General features: G+C 54.1%; 8 protein-coding genes across 8 annotated transcripts; 3 read left to right on the top strand and 5 right to left on the bottom strand.

Moving 5' to 3' along the window:
• Positions 1–1,875: 1,875 nt before the first annotated feature.
• Positions 1,876–4,391, top strand: PG994_001222 (uncharacterized protein; the record flags this gene model as incomplete). Its single annotated transcript, XM_066852631.1, has 2 exons — positions 1,876–2,251; positions 2,326–4,391. 2 exons carry the CDS (start codon positions 1,876–1,878, stop codon positions 4,389–4,391), a joined length of 2,442 nt encoding a protein of 813 aa, XP_066720772.1.
• Positions 4,392–4,909: 518 nt separating this feature from the next.
• PG994_001221 (uncharacterized protein) lies at positions 4,910–5,905 on the bottom strand (the record flags this gene model as incomplete). Its single annotated transcript, XM_066852630.1, has 2 exons — positions 4,910–5,376; positions 5,452–5,905. 2 exons carry the CDS (start codon positions 5,903–5,905, stop codon positions 4,910–4,912), a joined length of 921 nt encoding a protein of 306 aa, XP_066720771.1.
• A 3,245-nt stretch (positions 5,906–9,150) lies between these two features.
• Positions 9,151–11,462, top strand: PG994_001220 (uncharacterized protein; the record flags this gene model as incomplete). Its single annotated transcript, XM_066852629.1, has 2 exons — positions 9,151–9,596; positions 9,650–11,462. 2 exons carry the CDS (start codon positions 9,151–9,153, stop codon positions 11,460–11,462), a joined length of 2,259 nt encoding a protein of 752 aa, XP_066720770.1.
• Positions 11,463–12,514: 1,052 nt separating this feature from the next.
• On the top strand, positions 12,515–14,587 carry PG994_001219 (uncharacterized protein; the record flags this gene model as incomplete). The annotated part of the gene is made up of 1 exon (XM_066852628.1): positions 12,515–14,587. One exon carries the CDS (start codon positions 12,515–12,517, stop codon positions 14,585–14,587), a length of 2,073 nt encoding a protein of 690 aa, XP_066720769.1.
• Positions 14,588–14,880: 293 nt separating this feature from the next.
• On the bottom strand, positions 14,881–15,207 carry PG994_001218 (uncharacterized protein; the record flags this gene model as incomplete). The annotated part of the gene is made up of 1 exon (XM_066852627.1): positions 14,881–15,207. The coding sequence occupies one exon, from the start codon at positions 15,205–15,207 to the stop codon at positions 14,881–14,883; it is 327 nt and encodes a 108-aa protein (XP_066720768.1).
• Positions 15,208–16,335: 1,128 nt separating this feature from the next.
• Positions 16,336–16,950, bottom strand: PG994_001217 (uncharacterized protein; the record flags this gene model as incomplete). Its single annotated transcript, XM_066852626.1, has 2 exons — positions 16,336–16,770; positions 16,849–16,950. The coding sequence occupies 2 exons, from the start codon at positions 16,948–16,950 to the stop codon at positions 16,336–16,338; spliced, it is 537 nt and encodes a 178-aa protein (XP_066720767.1).
• A 671-nt stretch (positions 16,951–17,621) lies between these two features.
• PG994_001216 (uncharacterized protein) lies at positions 17,622–18,143 on the bottom strand (the record flags this gene model as incomplete). The annotated part of the gene is made up of 1 exon (XM_066852625.1): positions 17,622–18,143. The coding sequence occupies one exon, from the start codon at positions 18,141–18,143 to the stop codon at positions 17,622–17,624; it is 522 nt and encodes a 173-aa protein (XP_066720766.1).
• A 530-nt stretch (positions 18,144–18,673) lies between these two features.
• PG994_001215 (Alpha/Beta hydrolase protein) lies at positions 18,674–20,168 on the bottom strand (the record flags this gene model as incomplete). Its single annotated transcript, XM_066852624.1, has 2 exons — positions 18,674–20,049; positions 20,120–20,168. 2 exons carry the CDS (start codon positions 20,166–20,168, stop codon positions 18,674–18,676), a joined length of 1,425 nt encoding a protein of 474 aa, XP_066720765.1.
• Between the last annotated feature and the right edge of the window lie 1,784 nt (positions 20,169–21,952).

Genomic DNA, 21,952 nt, shown 5'->3' with positions numbered 1-21,952 from the left:
AGCAAGGGGAACTGTAGAGGAAATGGACTTCAGTCCCATCAGGGACGAATGCTTGTCTATACTTGCTTCTTTATTGAAGTGTTGCAGTTACTGAAGTCACGATGTCACGGCGCCACGACGTGACTATGGCGGTGAGAGGGGGACGACGAATCAGAAAAATATAAAATTAGTGAAGTTTGCTTTTCTCTCTCCCTAACAATAATGCTGTTTCCTGTACGACTTCGGACTTCGTGCCTTCTGGGATTTCTTGGCGTCTGTGCAGTACATGTTGGCATTCAAAAGCGCAGCTAGTCAAGTCATTGCCCGCAATTTCTCCTCTCCTGAGTCCTAAAGCCAACAACTTGCTATCAAGCTCCGTTTGTACTGTAGGTGTAACCACAAGATAAACGAGATCTCTGTGGGAGCTTCCACTGCCATCTGTCATATGATGCGTCATGCAATCTCGCAACCTTGGATCCTCGCTGCAGGTGTTTAATGGTAGTATATTGAGCAAATCTAGGTACACACTCACACTCCAGGTTACCTGCCGGAAGTAGCGTTTGCATATCCGGAAGTTGGCTGAGCTGATCGTCCATGTACGTTACCGACCAGCCACGTCAAATAATCTCAACCGGCCTCTCTTCCCCTTGCCAACTTCTAAAGTACCTTAACCATCGAGACAAACAGCCGTGGGAGGTAGAATGCATTCAGTATGAAGGTATGCTGAACTTACGAAATGGAAGGACCGATGTGATCAACGCATACATGTGGCTTTCCCCAGAACTAAACACTACTTGTATTCCTGCGGCACAGGATTTGGGGGTTGGGAGGTGGTGTCGGTAGTTGCTGTTCATGGCTCCCCGATGCTCTCTTGGAACTTCGCTACCTTCATGCATACACATTCTCCTTGTGCTATATACGCCAACCTGGTAAAGATATGCAATACCACCGATAGGTTGCTTGTGACTTGTCGATTCCCCTAATAGCCCACCTTTTCTGCGGTGGCTTCCCATAGCAGCTAATGTACTTTTTTATATTAATCGATTCACGTCGATTCACGCACCACTCATCCCGTCGAGTACACAAACACTCGCACATATACTCAGTCATTTACACTCACACAAGCACACACGATTGACATACTCTACCATCGTCCAACAAGTGCATTTTTGTGTGTTGATTCTGTGTATGTGGCCACATACTTGATACCAGAAGTTCATTACGACTTTGTTAGCCAGCAGGCCCCCAAGTGCGGCGGATACATGCCTCTCTCCCAATAATATTCCCACGATTCCTACCGGTCTTGGTGTTGGGTATTTCGGCTTCTCTGTTGATATCGGCGCCATTAGCCCCATAACAGCGTTTCCCTACCACCTTCGGTTTCTCGTAGGTTATACCCATCGCCGCACTATACCCATACCTTTGGATCACGGTCAGTTATTACTTGGGAAGCGACGAGCCGCCGAGCCACCTAGTTGCCGCGCCGGGTTTTAAAGTATCGGCCAGACGACGGGGCTACCCGTTACAAACCACCCACAAATCCAGAAGACCCCTACACTGGTTACATACTTTATCCATCTCCCACCAACCCGCCTCTGTCTCGAAGCTACCACGATCTCAGACTGTGTTTATCCACAACCTGCAAAATTGTGTATTGCGTACGTGTGGCTGCTGCAATGCAGCTAAAACAATCTGCAGTCACTGGCCGAACGAGACTTGACAGATTGGAATTGCTGTCTGAACTTTACTTCTGCTGAGTCACTACAGCGTGTCGCGTGTTTCAATTGCCATTCTGCACGACATCTTTTCCCGATCCGTGGCACCATACAGACATACTAATCATAATAGATCCGCAACCGCGTCTTTGCCACGAGTTGCCACGGGCTCCGTGAGACAATGGCGCCCTCGTACCCGACGAAGCAGTTGGGATTCTCGGACGACCGACGGCGGGGCGGATACAGTGGCGGCGGCGAGGCCTACCAGTCCTACCGACCCCAGGACCGCGACCGCGGTCGCGACCGTGACATTCCACGGAGCGGGGATAGGAGCCTGAGCCGGCGCGAATCGGATCCTCGTGACTATCGGGATGACCGCGATAGGAGTCGCGACCGAGATAGAGACCGGGCTAAGACGAGAGATGAAACCTGGTCCCTGGATCTGCAATTGAACACAAACATTCCCACGGGCCCGCGAATACCTACATCGTCTGCAAAGAGCCCACCCATGAGTACCCGCGGTACCGGTCCGTCGTCTCTAAGATCGTCGGTGACGAGTAAGTAAACACTGCGTGTAAAGCAACATGATGGGGTTTGCATATTCTCTGGCTAACCACGCAAACAAAAACAGCTCCCAACGCAACGATTGCACAAACTTCACAAACCTGTCCGTATACCGGCCCAACAGCCAAAGATCCTAAACTCCAGCCATTGGTGAAACAAATTTGGGATTGGGAGAACGTCATACGAAAGCGCACAATTGTCTCGGCCCAGCGAGACAAGAAGTTAAGGGAAATCCACGAGCGGGAGCGCAGCATGGAGAGCATCGCCGGCAACCGAAACGACAATTCGTCCATTCTCGAAGTCCAACAGCGACTCAGGGATCACGACAAGAAAGAATGGAATGAACTTGACAGGATCTTCAAGTCGTTCGATAAACCGTATGCTGAATATCTCGAAAGCATCGCGACAGTCATCCATTCTACAACCATGCAAACGTCGCCGAACGCCACAAGCACACAGCCTCTGGACTCGTCAATCATGGCGACTTTGGAGAAGAAGATGGAAGAGACGTGCAATACGAAAGTTACCGCCCTTGAGAAAAAGATAGAAGAGAAGTTTGATGCTAAGGTTGCCACTCTGGAGGAGAAGATGGAGGAAGATCTTTGCATAAAAACTGCCGGTCTGGAGGAGGATCTCGCTAAGGCCCAGAAGGAAATCGAAAAGCTCAAGTCGGCACGTACTCAAGCGGAGGAGAACGTGAAGGAGCTCCACTCCAACCTTTGCAAAGCCTTGAAGACGATTACTGAGATCGATCAAAAGACTGGTGCGTCGGCTGCAAAGTTGCTTTCGAGTTGCGCAGCTTTGGAGGTTCGCCAAAACCAATTACAAGACGACAACGGCAAGGTTCAGAATGAGGTCACCGCCTTGAAGGGAAGAGTTTCCAAGGTGAGTCAGGAAGCTACGCGGCGTGAGGCCGAGGTCGATAAGAAGATGGCGACCATTCGTACTACCTGCTCAACTAAAGCGTCCACATCTAACCTTGACGATGTGAAGAGCGAAACCTCCGCGGATTTGACCGAACTCAAGAGACAGGCAAAGATTCATGAGGACCAGCTCGTCGCACTGAACTCCGCAAAGCCGCCCCCTTTCCTTGTCGACGTCAATGATAAACTGAAGACATTGGTCAGCGAGGTAGCGGCCATTCAGCACTTGCGAAAAGATGTCGATGCGGTGCAGCGCCATACGGCGACGCTGGAAAGCCGCCTTCGCAGCTTAGATATCCCAGCGCTTCTGAATATGTTGGAGGAATGGCTCTCAAGCGGCATTGCCCAAAAAGTGCCGAGGCATGACAATGACATCGAACATCTACGGCAGGAGATCAACAAACTTAAAGGGCAAGGTGGCAGACTTGTTCAAGAACCAACCCCGCCTGTTCCGGATGATGGCTTGCGGACGGAGATGAGGAAAGAAATCCAGGACGGCAATCGCCAAAAGACGGAAGAAATCAACCAGCTGCGGAAAACGTTGAAGACGAACATGGACAAGCTCTTTGCCTGGGTGAAGGATCTGCTGGAGAAGCAGGGGAGGCAGTTTGCCGTAAGGCTGGACGACCTGGAAGCAAGGACTGAGACGCTCGAGTCCAATAGCAATCGGAGTCCAGAAGTGCAAAACCCACAGGCCGAAAACCAAGCACAGAACCAAACCGGTGTCATGACAGATGTGCAGTTTGATGCACGCATTCAGGCCATGAAGGACGAGCTCCCCTCCCTTCTAGCGGAGCAAGTCACAAAAGATGTAGCGGTACTTTGCAATGCACAGCTGGAAGGCTTCCGGCGAGAGCTTGCGGACTACCGTGGTCGGGTTGAGCGTACCAGCTTCGAGTTGAGCGTGGTCAATAACCAACTCAGCCACATAAATACCAAGCCGATGTGGGACCAGGTATGCGGCCAGGTCGACCAAAACTACTCGATGTTTGGGCCCCGGATCGACGTCAATGTCAAGAAGCTTAAGCAGCTGGAAGAAAAGCTCGCATTGCTTATCGACAGAGTTGCCCCAGTTCCGCCCAAGCGGCCCGGATCTCCTCTTGGGGGGCCTTCGTCCTCCGAGAATGGGTCGAAGAGGCAGAGGGTGGACAGCAACGCCGCCCTGCATCGTATCGGTTCCTTTGGAGACTTGCGTCCTGGAGGGAACTAGTTGCAACTTACATAGCGGAGTCTGGGGATCCGAGGATCATATTTCGCGACGTAGCAAGGCGTAGCAAGGCGTCCAGTATTATACCCCAGGGTTGCATTTGATTTTGCTTGGGCCACTGGCCAGTGTGTTATATGGAATTCAGGGAGAGAAAGAAGGAAATGAAAACCCATAGCGTGGAAAAAAAGGGATGGAATCACAGGGGCTAAGCCACGTACATACATCCATACTTCACGCACGGAATGCTCTCCATAATATGTAGAGTAGATGTAAGTAGTCGATACCACACATAATTCCTTGGGTCAGATGGGCGACCCAAGGGGAAAAGCGAATGGATTCATGAAAAAAAATTGCTTTGTCTTCTGTTGGATATGTGCGTCGTGCCTCAATATGCTTGCTGATTTTACTTTTCGTGGTCCAAACGCCATCTAACCATCTATGTTCTATCATGATCCATCGTCACATAAGCATTTTCCTCTTGTCCGTCATGATATAGTACACTCACCCAAGCTTCTGCAACTTTATCCGTCGCAGCGCGTGTCGTCATGCATGACATATTTCGCTCCCTTCCCCTCCAGGAAGCGGCCAGCTCCCATCCCTCTTTCTGCTGCGGCAGCAATGCAATTTAACGCCACGTCATGCTTCGCTCTCGGTCTCTCTCCTTCTCTCTCTATAGCAGCTTGAGACCGCCGGTGACCTGGTCGATGACGCTCTTGGGCCCCCGGGCCGACGCCCAGGACGGTGAAGCTGCCGGCCTCGATCTGGGTGCGGCCGGCGTCGGCGATAACCTCGGCGGTGAGGCCGAGCGCGCGAGCGCGGGCCTGGAGGTCCATCAGCTCCTGCTGCGACTTGACCTGGACGGCGATCTTGGCCTGGCCGGCCCGCTCCCACCGCTTCAGCAGCTGCGCCTGGGGGGTGCCGGCGGGGAAGCGCGAGAGGGTCTTGAAGCAGGCTAGGGTGGCGTGGCTGGCTTGGGCGGCGATTTTGCCTGTGCGGATGGGGGTGTAAGATCAGTAATTTGCGATTGGTAAGGGAGAGACGAATAAGTGGAAGGAGAACATACCCTTGGTCATGCCGAGATCTGTCCGTACTACCAGGACCAACTTGCACTCCTCGTTCGTCTTGAGCATGTCGGCCGCCGCCGCGGGCTTACTGCTGCCTTCGCTGACATCGACCAGGTTGCCACCCTCCGTTGCGTCGCCTGCCTTCTTGCTGCTCTTCTTGCTGTTCTTAGCACCGGCGCTGGTGACACGCAGGCCTTGGCGGCGGTCGGCGTCGAGGCCGTTGCCCCAGTTGGGCGCGTGGTCCAGCAGGGTGTCGTCCTCGTCGATGTCGGACTCCTCGGACTCGACCGGGTCCTCGTAGTTGGCCCGACGCTCCGCCGACAGGTTCGGGCTCACCAGGTAGCCCCGGATGGTGAAGACGCCGAGGGCGAAGCCCGAGATGAAGGCCACGATGCTCGTCGTCAGGATGATGCCCGCGGGGCCCGACTGGGTGCCGGTGTTCTGGGTCGACATTTTATTTTGGGTTGGGTGGTTGGCGTGGAGATCTGTCGAGCTTGGGGGGAGGCGGGGATGGAACGAAGGAATAAAAAAAGCTCGATAGTAATGGCACCTGTCGTGATACTAGTTTCGTGGGGGTGGTTTTGTGCTTCAGCTTAAAAAAATAAGGTATGTAAGGGACGATCGACGTCAATGAGGCTGAACTGAAGGAGCTTATCCCGGAAATTTTATGGACAGCACTTCAGAATTTCACCAGCTTCCAGGTTCCTTGTTGGAGTTGAGACAAGGGACGAACTGTCGTTCTGTACTGTAGTGTCCTGAGAGTGCCCCACGCGCAGCCTTGCGCCGGCCTACAGGCTACATCTGGCTGGGTTTCAGGGGTCGTCGTAGCTACACGGGCCTGCAGTGTATCTAGCAGCGCCTCCCCAGATCGCGATCGCAGCATGCAAAACGCAAAACCCGCGACATCCCAGCCAGGCTCGCTCACCTTTTGTCAATCGCAAAGATCCGAGGCTTATCAATTTACAGCTGCCACCACTACTAGCTGGGTTAGGAGCTTAATCACTCGTTCGCTTCAGCAATCCCATCCCTCAGATGCACATCGGATAAATCTACCGTTTGATCTAATGCATCTACTGCCAATCTCCAACATTATTCCCGTAGCATATTTGCCTACATGCGCTAGGGAATATGCGGGCATATGATATATTTGCGCATGCGGCCATAGGTAGAGGGCAAATAGCTACGCTTTACGCTTGCTGCAATGCACTCAATTCCTAGAACAAGTCCTACTTATTCCGCTGTTGAGAAACCACTGAGGTTTGGCGAATACATGCGCGTGTCTAGACCCCCAACCGGTCGGGTTTGCTTGCGACTCCAATTGGTCGCAGAACGTGGCCTTGAGCTGGTGCGTCCGCTTGAGCGAGTAAGCTTACCATTGCGCCAGGAGACCAGGAGGAACGAAGCTATGCCAAGCTGGGAGTTGGAGGAGTGAGAAGGTTCTAGTCAAAGAAGACGACGAGTACAGTAGGACTCACCGACATGAGCTTTTTCAATTGAGCAGAATCAGAAAACGGGACGGCATCTTCTTGTTTTCGTGGCGTGTCTGACGCGGTTCCTTGGCTGAAAGCTTAATCGCTGGCGTGATAAGCTGGCTGGCTGGCTCGCTTTTGACGAGATACCCGTCCATCCCCTATTCGGATGCTCTAATCATACGATGATACGAATCTACTTGGCTTGAGCGTCGGTCTTCGATACGCTGGAGAGAACAGACAGTCTTTTAGAATAGTGGTGATGCGCAGTGCAGCTATATCATGAGGTAGATATCTACCGTTAAGTAAGACAGAGATCACAGATTGTGTACATACGTCAATCTTGGTATATACAACCTGGACACCACGGGCTGGTCTGCAGGCGGGTGTGTTACGTGGGGTTCTTGGGTTCTTACCAGGTGCAGTTTGCCGAAACTCTGATTACATACCATGTACAGTACAGTACATCCATGCTGGCTGGCGACAGGATGAACCACCACCCGCCTTGACATCGGGTGTATGATGGGGAAAGTGAGGAAAGACGATGAGCGATGTCACACCAGTTATTCAAAGGCGGGCTACTACTCTACTACTACTACTACTAAGGATAAAAAATAATAAGTTCCTGGTCTGGATGGAAGCCATTAATATTTGGTAGTTGCTACTGTTGCACCCCTAACTTAACGCGACCCGTCATCTGTTACCTATTGGGTCTTCTAGAGACTCATGTCGGCCCCAAAAGGGTAAAGCCAGGAACCCCAGGCCAATCAGAGTAGAAGGGAGAGGGAAGGGAAGAAGCTCATTGTTGTTCCCATGCCCGCCCGCCTGCTTGCCGTCCGCCCGCGCCCACCTTTTGGCTGCCCGCCTACCTACCTTTCCCATCCAGCGTGTGTTACCACCACCCGCAGTGCCTTGTCTTGTCTTGTCCTGTCCTGTCTCTCCCCCATCCCGCAATCCCATCCTGCTGCTGCTGCTGGGCTCTGCTGCCGCCTTCGCCGCTGCCATCCATCTATCTCTCTCCTCACCTTTCGCCCCGTTCAGTTCCGTCAGCTTCTTTGGGCGGACAGACCATTGTGACCTCAGGTATCTTTTTTTTCCCTTTTCTTTTGCAGTTGTTGCATACATTGATAGATACTAAGTTGGTTGCTACCTTAGAGATACGACGACATCTCTGGACTTTCTGATTTGTTGTTCCCCAGTTATTTCTTTTTTGGGCGCTCCGTATCGTCCATTTTCTAGCTGTATCACTTGTCGGCGCCCTACGGCATCGCAGGTTCCTTGTAGTAGCGCAACCAGCATCCTTGCAATTCGGGGACTGCTCCCACTTCCAGTCCCAAACATCCTTACCGTAGATTCCTCCCGCTTCTGATTATCTCCATTCCACTCCCAAGAGTACCGTACCTTACCTAGCCTACTCCTTCCCAGCAACCACCACACGATCATTACGTTACGATAGATATATCGCGATACCACGCTTGCCACGCACCAACGCTTCAACCATCTGCGATCCCCCCAACAATCGCAATTGGCACGCCATCCATCGTCGACAACCGCGGTTCCTCGCGTCGCATGGTGCTGTGGATCTAGCTCATCGATCTCGCGCGATACGTGACGACAATATTCTCCCGACACTGCTGACGCGGTCCATTTTCGGCGGGAGATGCGCTGGGCGACCCGTCGCAAAGGCTCATTGGAGGTTGGATAAGATTTTGTACATTGGTAGAAACCCTGGGCACAGGAACATCGCCGCCCACTGCGCGCTGCAACACGAAAGATATACAGGGCGACAGACAGACTTGCTGTCCATTACGCATCGCGCGTGCCTAGCTGCGGCAGCAAGCATACACAACCTCGCATATCCAGCCGGTAAGTCTAGTTTGCTTTGTATCGCAATGACTGTTTTGTCTTCTCTGTTGGTTTGCCGGGCTCAATTCCCCCGAGCTTCGTGCTCCCCAAAGCTATTGTTGTTCTCCCTACTTGGTCTCAGAACTCCCCAAATGGCGCGCCATTGGATTCAAGCTTCCGCATTGAATATACTATCGTGCCCGCAAACCATGCTCAGGAAAACTAACCATGACAACAGGAAGTTGAAGCAGCCCCGTTTCAAGAGTCCGGTCCGAGTTCGCATGCATACGTCCTCACCGAGACAAAGAACTGTTCCTTTCATGATCGTCTTGCGGCTGTGCGCGCAACACGCCAAGGTTGCATGAGAACAAAGGGAAAAGAACCATGGAGGGGACAGCGAAGTCGATAGGGACCTTAATTAACGCCTATCTACCTGGCCACCCGCACCATCTCTCCATTTCGGCGACCGCCCAATACGCGCTCCCGGCAAACAATTCCCGTCCAGACGAAGACATCATAACCCAACTTCAGTACATGACCTACCTGCACGACGTTGACCGCGGCGTCCTATTCACCAGAGCAGAGTACGATATCATCAAGGAGCCAGAGCTGGAATACAAGAATGCGCTTGCCGCCCAAACACCACGGACGGATCCCAACAAGCCCGTCACCAAGTTGTCGCTGAAGGATTACAAGAATAGGAAGCATCAATCAGCTTCTGCGGAGGGCGAAACGCCCAAGAAATCCGCCACATCGTTACCCAACTCGGTCACGGCAAAACAGTCGGCGAGCGAGCAAGCACCCGCCCACAAGAAACAACCCGAGCCACCGTCTGCCGCAAGAGATATGGGTCGCGACCCCAGCCTAGGAAGGCTCACCCCAGCCTACCGCCGAAACCCGACATAAAGCGACCTAGAAGTCCGTCGCCGGAGAAGAAGAAGCGGCCATCGGATGCGCTCGACAGCGATAGAGCCGCTAAGCGCACCAAGCTGGAAAGCCCAATGCCTAACGGGAAAGCCTCGCTTCATTCCAAGTCTACGACCCCTCAGATCAACGATCGACCAGTTTCTCATGCGAAGAAGCCCTCGAAAGATTCGAGGAGCTCGGGTCTGGTCAATGGCCGATCAGCTCTCAGCAACTCGGTGAAAGATAGTGCATCTCCACGGCCGAGCAGTCAAGTCAACGGGTCCCAGAAGTCGATGACCAGTACTCATGGCACACCAAAAAAGGAGAAGGCTAGTGTACCTTCGTTGCTCTCTCCTCTTGGTTTCTCAGCGGACGACTACGAGATCACCCGACCAGCCGCAAAGAAGTCAGCGGACTCGAAAGCTGCCAAGAAGCCACGCGAAGACCCGGACCCGTCGCCCCGGAAGACGAAGTCCAAGATTCCACCGCTCCTTTCGCCCTTACCCGAATATATTAGAGACGAGGTCGAGAAGTGCCTGAAAGATGGCCTCCTAAAACCGAAGGTTGACGCATCACAGAAGGCTACACCAACATCAAGCCAAAAAAGCAACGCCTCAGATTCACAAAGCACCGCACGCAAAGGCCCCGCCAAGTCGACCAAGAAGGAAAGGGAAGAAACCATACACGTGGAAAGCAAGGCATCTGAAAAGAAAGAAGGGAAGAAGGAAGAGGACATAAAGCTGGTCGTCAAAATGAAGTATCCAAAGCGACTTGGCAAGACGATCTCACGCCTCTTAGTTTTGCCGCCTAAGAAGACGGACGCTGCGAGGCGGGATGCGTCAGAGGGCATTAAGAAGGAAGAACACACAGGCCGCGATCGATCTGTCAGTCCGGAGCCGGTGACGACCGCTAGGAAACGGCCGCGCATGGGTCCCGATATCAACGAGCCGCCGGCTGCAACCAAGCGACCCAGAACATCGGAAATTGCACAGCCGGCAACGCCTTCTAAGCAAAGCGTTACCATGCAACGTGTAGCGTCGAGCAGCTCACAAGCCGGTACGCCTGGGGCAGTTAACACCACCCCAGCGCCTCCAACATCATCGGATCGCAGGTATACACCCGCAGACCTGGAGAAAGTCGGTCGGCTTAAAAAGAGATGCGCAGACTACCAAAACTTGGGAACACGCCTGAAGCATGCACGGGAAAAGTCTCTAAAACCACCACCCGGAGGTAATGCGCCGCCGAGCCTCTCACACGACGAACGCCTGCACGGCATGGCCATGGCCATCCAGATTGTGCTTTCTTACATGGTCGGCTTCCAGGCCCTGGACGAATCTCGTGATGCGGAGCGAAAAGCACGTGATCCCTCGCATTGGAAGAGCATTTTCCCTCTGCTTAGATTGTATAGGCATGAATGTCAAAGCTCAGGGGAGGTCCATGCTCTGTTGCTCCGACTTTTCAGTATTTGTCAAGTCTGGACTGGTCGGGCGATCAACTCACTTCCTCTGGATAGCAACATAGCGCGCGAAATGTCCCAAAACGTGAAAGACCAGGAAACAACCTGGAAGATGGCTGAGCAGGCCAGGAAAAAGCTGGACGATGCAGACGGCTACGGCGGCGGTGAGGCCGCCAGACTCATTGATCGGCTGGGGCCCTGGACTAGCCCCGACGAAGCTGCTCCTGTCGTTCTTAGGGTCCTGCGAAAGTCTATTAGGCTGAAGGACGGGTTTACGCCGGTGCGTGAGCTGGTCGACGTCGCAACCTCGATGACTAACGGCGCCCGAGGTTGAGGATGAATGGCCAAGACTGTATCTGGATCTCTCAGCGCTTGCCGATCACGCCAAACTTGACCACCGAATTTCCTTGTACGTATAATGTATAGTACGATTGCGACGACGTCCCATGCAAGAGCATTGCCAACTCGCTATGACGCAGGCTCTACGCAGCGACTGGTTCTGGGCAATGGAAGCCAGACCATTGTACAGTTGACTTTTAGCGAGTGTTTCGAGTATTTATAATCAAGGGGAGAGGAGGCGCGAGGGTGTATCACTGTACATTTCCCCCCGATTCACGTGGTAAAGGAATCCTCGGTGTCTCGGCTGAATACCCGACAGAGGAAAAGGGGGAGTCTTATATCGTCACCTACAAGCGAACGAGCATGTATCGTCAGATTACAGGGTTCGGCACAGTCAGCATCATCATCGTCATCAACATCATACCAGCGACAGAATGGGGAATTATGGTTGGAGCAAGAAAGCCAGGCGAAGGACAAGACGATTAGGGCAGCCGAGAAGAGACGAGCGGGCCTACTTGCGCTTTGATGATATCCCCACGGCTTGGCCGAGCAAATGACATTACATTGCAAACAGTAGCTCTGGACCCTGCGTCGGTGTCCGTGAACGAACAGAATGTGACTACTCACGCTTGATCACATCGATGCCGCATGTGCCTGTGTTAGCGACCTAGGAAAAGGGGGCTGGATACGCCAGTAGCTGTGCGTATCCTTGATGTATTCTCACAATGCACAATCTCTAGCATACCGTACCAAGATCGGTACGATATGACACCAGTGGCAATTCATTGCTGAGCCCCTGGAGTAGGGAAGGTAGGATCTATATCGCTTGCCGGATTCGCATTGTTCCGACCGAGCGGCGCATAGGATTCCTACAAGATGGCCCAGTCACCACCGTCTCTCTCCCCCTCTTCGTCAACAACAGGAATGACGGAGTCAAAAATTCCTTATATCGTACTGGTTGATGATCGAAACATTCATCGGACTAATAAAAAATCCAAGCCTATTTTCGGTGAGAAGCCCAACAGTAAATGCTTGCTAGCTATTGAGATGCTTCTGCCACATAACTCGCATTGCCCACGAGGCGACAGGATAAAATACTCCCGCCAGAAGCAACATCCTGTGATCCATTCCAATTCCATACGTCAACCTCGTCACTGTATCCAAGGAGGGTCACCTTTGGTGCTCTTGCCGAATCACATCGTGCAGCACATACTTTGCTTCCTGCAAGATTCCCTTCCAGCCGACGTCCTGACCGTAGCAGGGGTTTGCCCCTTTCTGTACGAGCAGGCGCGGTATGTGCAGCACCGCGTTGTGAATATTGACCTCGACCATAACCCATATCTGCGCGCGCGCCTCGGCCTCATCCAATGCCGCAGTCTGCTCCCAGCCATTTGTGAGCTCCGAGTGGAATGCAAATGGGCCGAGGCGCTTGACGAGGACGACAAGCACGCCCTATCACGTCTAGTGGATATGATTCCTGGCATGGCCGGGCTGCGCGATCTTCACTGGAACGTGCAGCGGCATGCGACGACGGAAGGTGTCCCAGCGACCCTCCTCAGTAAGCTGCCTTCCCAGCTGCGTCTACACACCTCCTTCTTTGACCGGTGCCATAAGCCCGAGCGCGGCAGCGCGTATTCGCGCCTGCTGCTCGCCCCTCTCGTCGAAAGCGCAAACCTCTACAGCCTGTCGGTGAACGTCGTGGTCGAGGCCGACGAGTGCGCCGAGACCATGGCCGTGCTCAAGGCCGTGTTCCGCTCGTGCCCCCACCTCCGCCGCGTCCCGGAGCTGCACGTCCGCTGGTGCAAGCACGGGTGCCTGGACTGGCCGCTCGCGCAGCCGCCGTACGATACGTCCGCCTACGCCGGCCTGGGCTTCGCCGGCGGCGAGCGGCCGGCCGCGGTGTGGGAGGAGCTCGGGCTCGGGCCGTACATGCGGTGCCCCTGGGTGCTCAACCGGGCTGGCGCGTGGGCGCCCAGTCGTTGGTGGTCCTGCGGGTACCCTCGTGCTGCCGGGTGCGAGGAGATGTACTGGGTCGAGACATTCGACTGGTCCCGCCTGGCCCGGCTGCGCTGGTCGACCGATGACCCGCTCCCGTCTCCCATCCTCGCCAAGCTCGTCGGGCTCCGTGAGTTTCGGGTCGAACACGACTGGGTCCGTAACGATATCGGGGAGGACTTGATCGCCCATCTCGACGGAATTGTCTCGTCTTCCCTGGAGGCCCTGAGCCTTCAGCGCTTGGACGAGGAGCAGACGAGTTACGACGTGGCCAGGTTGCTCGGCGCCGTCCTCCGGCATGGTGCGACCCTGCGGAGCTTGACCATGCATACGGAGAACTGGTGCGCTAGTGGGCGAGATGACCCGGACAGCGGCATGACAGTTCGGTCCTTGGAACAGCTGCTGCCGCCGCTCGAAGGAGGCGGGAGCGGTGGTGGCCTACCCCGTCTCGAGGAACTCTCTCTCGACCTCGCTTGGGATGACGAAAGTGGCGGCGGCTGGGCCTACGCAGCGCTAGACGCGATCGCCCGGTTCCTACGGCTACGAAGCGTCGAGCTGTGGTTCCACCTGTGCCGTGACGACTTGCACGTCCATCCGCATCTCACGGTCGCTTCGGCCCGCCATCTGGCCGGCTACCTTCGTCGGCGGAATCCACGCTTGCAGCGCCTGGTCCTTCGTTCTGGTCGAGGGGAGCGGAGGAGTAGAGAGTGCATAAAGGCGCCGTTGCCCTGCAACGAGCCGGATTGGATCAGGCTCAATTTCGTTTCCTTCGTGTGCGACTTCGTGATGCCCGCTCCTCCTCCGGCGAACGACGGGCACGACGACGATGATGATCACGACAATGGCGATATCGTCATAACGTGTCCGGAACTGAGCCGGAGCTTGAACGCGCGGCTACGCCATCTCGCGTTGTCGTCGCAGGATGATGATCAAGGCAGCCGCAAGAAGGAAGGTTTGGTGGCGACCCAGCTCGACGAGAAGAGTCTGCCCCTAAAGGTCGCACTGGACGGGCCGCTCTCGGAGGGCGAGTGGCAGGCGTGGTGTCGCCACCACATGTTCGGCTGGTCGAAGGCCGCGCGCGATCGCTACAACTCGTTTCCGCAGAGGGTCCTGGTACGGCCTTAAAAGCAGGTGGCGAGATGGGGTAGGGCCGCAATGGTGTCGCGTTCGAATATTTTCAATGATATGCAGAACCCTAAGAAGGCGACCTGAAACATGGAACCAAAAACAAATCAGTATTCGCTGTGGCTGATCATTTACCTACTACGGAGGACCTGCTACATATAACCGCGACAAGCCAAATTGAACACCGTCCACCCCAGACAAGTAGGCCATGCTGCTTCATCCGATCCACACACCATGTCCGTCCACCCAGCTTTCCCGCTCCTCTCCATCGCCCCCTTCGCGTTCTCCTCCGCTCATGCCGAGCCCGAACGGTCCTTCTGCGCCACCTCCGAGACCCAAAAGACGGGCGGCTTCTGGCTGTAATTGGCCAGGTCGTCCTCCATGGCCTTGGCCTGCTCGGGGCTGAGCTGGGCGTTGGCCTTCTCGAGGTCGCCCGGGTGGTCCAGGTCGATCTCGATGATGACCTCGTAGGGGCAGTCGCCGCCGGCCGTCGTCAGCAGGCGGTAGGCCTTGGCGTACGGCTGCCACAGGCCGAAGACCCACGGCACGTGCTTGGTCTTATAGTACTCCAGGTTCATGTTGGATCCCTTGGGGTAGGCGGCGAAGGCGACGGCGGGCATGGTGGATGTGTGGGAGAGTGTAGTATGAAGTGCTGAGATCTGATCAGTATCGGGATGGTCTCTGGAGCTTGCTTTCAGGGTCCTACTTACATGATGTGTTGGGATCCAGTTTCGGCAGACTCAATAGGCTAACAATAAGTCGATTGGGAGCAAATGGCAGATATGGGGTCAACCTACAGCTTCACCCGGACTCTTTCAAGGACTTTATAGACTACAGTCTTCGTGCAAGTTCCACCGGTTCTTCGCCTGGGGGTTAAGGGGGGATATATTTTCCAACCCCCATATGGATTTTGCGCTTTAGTCCAAAGTCGGCTGGCGGCATGGCGGGTTCGTTCCGCCTCCTCCACAAGGAGCTCCGCAAAGGCGACCTGGATCCATCCGGCTGGCGATCTCTTCGACGGTTTCTGTGGAGCAAGGTAGCCATCGGCGAGTTTAGTCCAGACAGGACGGAGCGGAACGATTCATTCCGGAGACTATTGTGTGCTTGGCAACGACGGAATCAGGGAACCTGTTTCAATGATTGGAAGATGCTTCAGCAGCATCGTCCGACATAGGGTGGTAGGGTATCAATCATGTGCGCTTGTCAGCCCTGCCTGCTGTCAACCATTACATACATAAATAGAATCGGCCGAGTGAGTGCTGGAGCTTTTCCATCCCTTTGGTTCGCGACAATTTGGTGGTTTATTAGGTCGCAGATCAGCGGGTTCCAGGGGCCACGCAGTAGCCGGCTAGTGGGGAGGCGTGACGGCGACCGACTATGCTGGTAATCCCGATGTCGATCCCGCACTCTGCCGCAAAAGGAGATTAAAGACTGTGATTATCCGTTGATGGCTTTATCCTCGGTATTCAACAGGTACGGAGTTCGAGAGAAATCCGTTCTGTATACTCTGATACATGCGTAACATGATGCCGTGTGCCATTTGCAACCTATAAGCCTGCTTGATGGCCCCTCAAAAATGCTCCTCTCCCTCTGTTCAACAGCTTCCCCAATCCCAGCGTGGCGGTCACATGCCCAAGTATAGTGATTATTGTCGGCCAGAGTCCTCTATCGAGCATCCCCTGAAGCCTTTTCGTTCTCCCTCCTCTCTTCGTCACGTGACGAAGACTGCCCCTGTCTCATTGTTCAAGTCAGAACTTGCCGTAGATGCCGTCCCTACAAGTATAGGCCGTTTTCTGGAGATGGCCGAAAGGCAATTTGGCCAACGTCAACAGAGTGAGGACGGCCTGAGCCGTCTGAAAGGTGCCGCGGGCGGCTCTGAATGTGCCGTTGGGTCCCCGATCGACAAACACGATGCTTTCGTAGCCCACGGACCGCGGGTCCATGGAGTACTCGTCCACCACGATGAAAAAGCGCGCGCCGCCGACGTGGTTTTGTACCGCGTCTCCGATGGAGCTGGACACGAAGGGCACGAATGATCTCGGGTCCAGAGGAGGCTGGGTTGGGCCGGCGGGCAGCTGGCTGTTGCCGTCGGCGCGGGTTGTGACGATGGCGAGGGCGCGAACTCGATAGTCGCATGCAAACAGCGCCCCCCCATTGACCGACCAATCTAGCAGTTTCCGTAACTCCTGTTCCGAGGGAAATGGTATCTTGTCAGCTTGATGGTGCAGTCAAATAGGTTGGGGGGCCTGCCTGGAGCTTACATCGCAGGGAACCGGGTCGGAAACCGGGTCGGTGCAAATAACGATACCCATGGGGTAGAAACCGTGGCAGTACTGGCGGCTGCCTACCGCCCCGATTTCCATCTTGGCTCCACTCGAAAAGAAGGCGATTGAGAGTTTTCAATGTGTGATCGGGGGCAACTTTCGATTTCTTTCCAGTGGTAGAGCTGAAGGCGAGCGCAGGGTTTCTAGTAGATGGTCGGATCGAGCGGTGTAAAAAGTGATGAGAGGAAGCAGAGAGCAACTGGAGTTCTGGGTTGGGATGGTAGACAGTTGGACAAGCAGAAGATGCTCCCCGCTTGGTTGTTTTGTTGGGATGTTGGGTAAGGCAAGTGCTGATCGCAGCTTCCATGCCCAAATACTAAGAAAGGAAGCAGCACCCCATTGTCAGTTTTCTGTGTCTTGGGTCGTTCATGCCATCCATAATTATCCCAGAGATCTGCTAGGGTGTTGACCATGACATCATCCCCGACGTAGGATTCAGGGGAAGCAAAACCAGAAGTGCAGTGCAGTATACTCCTAAGTTAATTCGCTGGAAGGGTAACACTACCGCCGAAAGCAGATAGATAGACACTATCACAGATCACGAAGAAGGATTCTAATTTCAGGTAACGATTTTCTAATACTTTCTGCACACTTACCTAGGTACCTACTACACTTACCTAAGTACCTACCACGTCATTCCCGATTGCCCATTTGTGAAGCGTAATCCACTTTCTCACGCCTACATCCGAGGCCAGGCTAGAGATGGTGCGCTAGTCGTTGTTTTCCTCGACCTTGTCCCTAGATGGTTCACACTGTCCCTGCATGTACATGTGAATAAGGTTGTTCAAGTCCTCGTCGTGTTTCTTCTCCTGGTCCATATTAGATGGCTCGTACTGGCCATATCCCACGCGAACAAGACTGTTCAAGTCCTTGCCGAGGAGCTCGAGTTTCGCACTCTCCACGGCGGCTTTATGATGCGGCGAGAGCTCCCACGACGTCGCCACGTAGACGGTGGCATGCGTAGCGGACGGGCCCATGGCGAGCCGCACGGTGGCCCTCAGGGAGGTGCCCCGGACCGAGAAACCGTGGGTGCCGTCAAAGTCGATGTCCTCACGGAAAGAAAAGCCGCTGGGGTTGGGATGGACACTGTTAGCGGATGTCAGCAGATTCGACAGGATCGCGGACCACACTTTTCCTTCTTCTAACCATTGGGCGCAGATTCGGTCTAACTGGAAAGTGGTAAGCGTGCGGCTTGTGTTGTGGTTGCCCCAGACGGAATTGACGGGAGACATGGTGAAGATTATGGTGGAAAGGTTTTTGTTGTTGGTGGATGATGTTGGGTTTTGTATGAAGTTGGTTTGGTCCATGAAATCGGGAGGAAGTAAGGGATCTAGCATTCTTCCTTATGTAGGGGGGAGTGTGATGTAAACAATGCATTGTCCAAATTTCGAACAAAGAGAAACAGTGGTATTGTTAAGTATACTAGCCTCCCTCACTCTCTTTGATACATTGGCATTAATGCACTACAGGCGTAAGTGATCGACCGTCACTGCTACACATTGAGTATTATCGACCTTGAAGTCCCGGTACTTGATCCCGCGGCCCGAAGTTGGCATCGCCCTTTTGGATAAGACAAGGTTCTGTAGAAAAGCATTATAAGGATTCAAGTATCTTTTTCTTCTAATGTCACATAAATATTGGAATAAGCTGTGTTCTTAAAGCGTGCGTCAACTTCGAGATTCAGTATTTAGCAGTGGCTTGGTATTTAAAAAAAAAAGGGGGTAGGGGAAGCCTCATGCCGACTGACTACAAATGAAACCCCCTATTTATTCAACCGCGGAGCTCTCTCCGGATCCCGCCAAAACATACAAACCTCCCGCCGAATCGCATCCGGCTCCGCCCGTGTCCCGTTGTCCGGCTGAACCACCAACTGCATCGCGGGCGCCGAGTCCAGCCCGTAGCCCGCGGGCTCGTAGCGGGGCCAGAAGGGCGACCCAGGGTAGCGATGGGCGTTGGGGTCGCCCGCCGCCACGAAGCTGGCCAGGTAGCCGTGGTACACGTGGCTGATATCCGGGTGCTGGACCGTCGGCTCGTCCCACGTGTACTTCGTGTCGGACGTGTGCGGGATCCCCTGCCACGCCGGCCACGACGCGTTGGTGGCGAACCGCAGCTTCCACGTCGGCACGTCCGCTACCGACGCGCGGTACGCCGTCTCCTGCCCGGGGCAGATGTAGCCGTAGTCGCTCCAGGCCGCGGACAGGCGGTCGTACTGCGTGCTGTTGGGCGAGTGGGCGAAGGGCGAGCCAACATCCACGGCCGGGTCTGGGTACAGCTCCGCCAGGAGGCTCAGGTCGGTCGCGTTGAGCGCCGGCGAGCCGTTATGCATGTACGCCAAGAACTCCTCGTTGGTCTCGAGGTCGCCGGGCAGGTAGTACTTGCCCTCGTCGTTGACGTTGGAGGTGAGGACGGGGACGGGGAAGAAGGTCCCGTCGTACCCGGATTGTGAGCCGAACTTCTCCAGCAGGGGGCCGCCTTGCGTGGGCTGGAAGGGCCAGGTGATGTTGCGCTCCGAGTCGTTGTACAGCTTCGTGCTGATCTCGCGGATCTTGTCGATGTCCGCGGCGCGGAGACAGTCCATCGCGGCCTTCCTGTCTTCGGTTGTCGGGCAGCCGAGGTAGGCCATGTATTCGGTGAATTGACGGACATACAATGGATAGGTGGCGTTCGGAAAGGCACGTGCGGTGACGGATCCAGACTGGTGGATCGCGCGTGCGAAGTACGGCTTGTCGGTGTCCTCGTTGTAGTTGTGGAAGTAGTGGATGCCCACGGAGTGACCCCCGGCCGATCTCCCGCCGATGGTGACCTGGTCCGGGTCCCCGCCAAAGGAGGCAATGTGCTTCTGGACAAACTCTTTCAAGAAGAAGGCTTGGTCCACCAGACCCAAGTTGAGGAGGCCTTCCGCCTCGAAGAGCGCCGAGGGTAAGAACCCCAGCGAGTTCAGGCGGTAGTGAAAGTTGACCACGGTGATGGGGACCTCGGAAGACGCGACAAAGGCCGCGCCGTCGAAGCTCTTCCAGCTTCCGGCCACGAAGGCGCCTCCGTGGATCCACACCAGGACGGGGAGCTTCTGGTCCAGCGGGACCCCCTGGGTGCGGTAGACGTTGAAGTTCAGACAAGCTTCGTCCTGGAGCTCGGGATCTAGGTAGGACGCGTCCTGGATGCAAGCTTTGCCGTAGCCGAGGCTTCTCTGACTCCATCAAACGACGACGGCCGCGACACCGTCTGGAATCGGCGCTCGCCGACGGGCTGAGTGGCATAGTCGATGCCAAGCCAAGCGTCTACAGGCGCGGGGAGGGCATGGCCGCTGTAGGTGCTATTGACGGCGATACCAGTGAAACTGCCATAGCCATCAAGTGTGACGGCTTGGCTTTTATAGGGCGTGGCGGCTGTGAGCGGGATCTGGGATAGTCACGCCAAGGACGCGAACGACTTGAATGTCCTCATTGTTGGTTCCTCGCTATGTCCTGCCTGGGAAGCATAGATTTCTGGGAAGAGACAAAGAGCACATAGTCGGGATAGATGCATCGTATTTGAAATGCCCTTTAGATGGCGCATATAGTCTTGGTATTTCGCATGTTGGCAATGGTTCTACTAAAGCATGACTTGGAGTCGGAGGTGTTCCGATCATGGCCAGGGGCAATGCACAAGAATGGAGTCTTTGATTTCGGCTTACATCTACGTCGTGGTGATAGATAGCTAGGTACCGGTATCTGCGGGGAGGGCTGTTGGTGTGTTGCACATGGGTCGGGGGGTTATCTGTATCTATGAATCAGATATCTTTCTCAATATGTATATAATCTTGAAAGCGCATCGCTCAACTTATCGGTCGAAAGCTCACGATGCTAAAAAACGACCAATAAAGGAAAAGAAAGAATATTTGCTACGATTCCCTTGGTTCTCAACTTCCCCGGAAATACAATGAACCCGGTGGAGCGTGCCAAAGACATATTGTGGACTATATTGACATGGGTCTATCCGGTATCGCAATAAGTCTATGTTCTCATTGTAACAGTATCTCGGCATGACGGCTCTATCGGCACTTTTTCTGAAATAGTATTCGAGGAAGCATCAACAGGGGAGAGATTTGGTACAGCCAAATCTGGCTCGCTTCCTCAAAACTACATTAGTCACCTGCAATAATTTTGTGGCACAAGGGAACTACTCAATAAAGTCAGGCTTGCTAAACTTTACCTAAGTATATCTATCCATATACATATCCATTCCTTCGACCTCTAGGCTACACCTACAAGTCAGTCAACCAACGGACAAGTGCCATGGTCGCTGCCGCATCACTCGCCGCATCGAATAGCTTATCCATCATCTCGTGAGCTTTCTCGGCATCTCTTGTGTAAGAAGTGCGTTCGAGCTCGTCGAAATCGATATCCGTCGCCTTTTGTCAAACGCCGGACTGGCGGGTCTCCGGGTGCGCATCGATGAAGCGGTACATGCGGTTCGAAAAATGGCACAGTAGTCTCATAATCCAGTCCAGTCTTGCATCCGACTCGTCGGAGGGGCTGACGGAGATGGTGTTGATGTTGGGGCTCGACATGGTGGCTGGGTGAAAGTGACGGGGTCTTACTTCTGGTTCTTGATAGACACCTTGCTGGCTAAGTTCCGGTGGAGAGCTGCTTCGTGATGGAGTATTAGTAGTAGCTTGTGTGGTGCTATTTGGTTGACTGATTCTTAGTGGATCTGTCGCACTCGACCGGGCTTATATATAAGGCCCATGAAAGAAGGTTGTGATTTCGCATAGCGAGGACAATGTGTTGTTTCCTTTTATGGAGTGACAATAGAACTGTTCAGATGAAGATGACTAATTACTGACTTAGTTCAGAATATCAAAGGCAACGACGAATCACATTGTAGCCAATATCTTTACAAAGGCAATGCAGTGCTTGACAAAGACAACGACTTGATGGGTTTCGCAATGGAAGACACAAACCGAGGCAAACCGTACTTTCTTGGCAGTCTGGGGAAGGCCAATTCTTATTTGCAGCTGTATAAGGCAGTGGTAGTCTGTAAGAACTACAAAGTCCATTGG

Source organism: Apiospora phragmitis (assembly GCF_038363925.1).
Source record: "Apiospora phragmitis strain CBS 135458 chromosome Unknown utg000002l:1.0-5516284.0:1.0-5523493.0, whole genome shotgun sequence".
Taxonomy (NCBI): domain Eukaryota; kingdom Fungi; phylum Ascomycota; class Sordariomycetes; order Amphisphaeriales; family Apiosporaceae; genus Apiospora; species Apiospora phragmitis.
The sequence above is the reverse complement of the archived record's forward strand: the minus strand, read 5'-3'. Positions and strand labels throughout refer to the sequence as shown.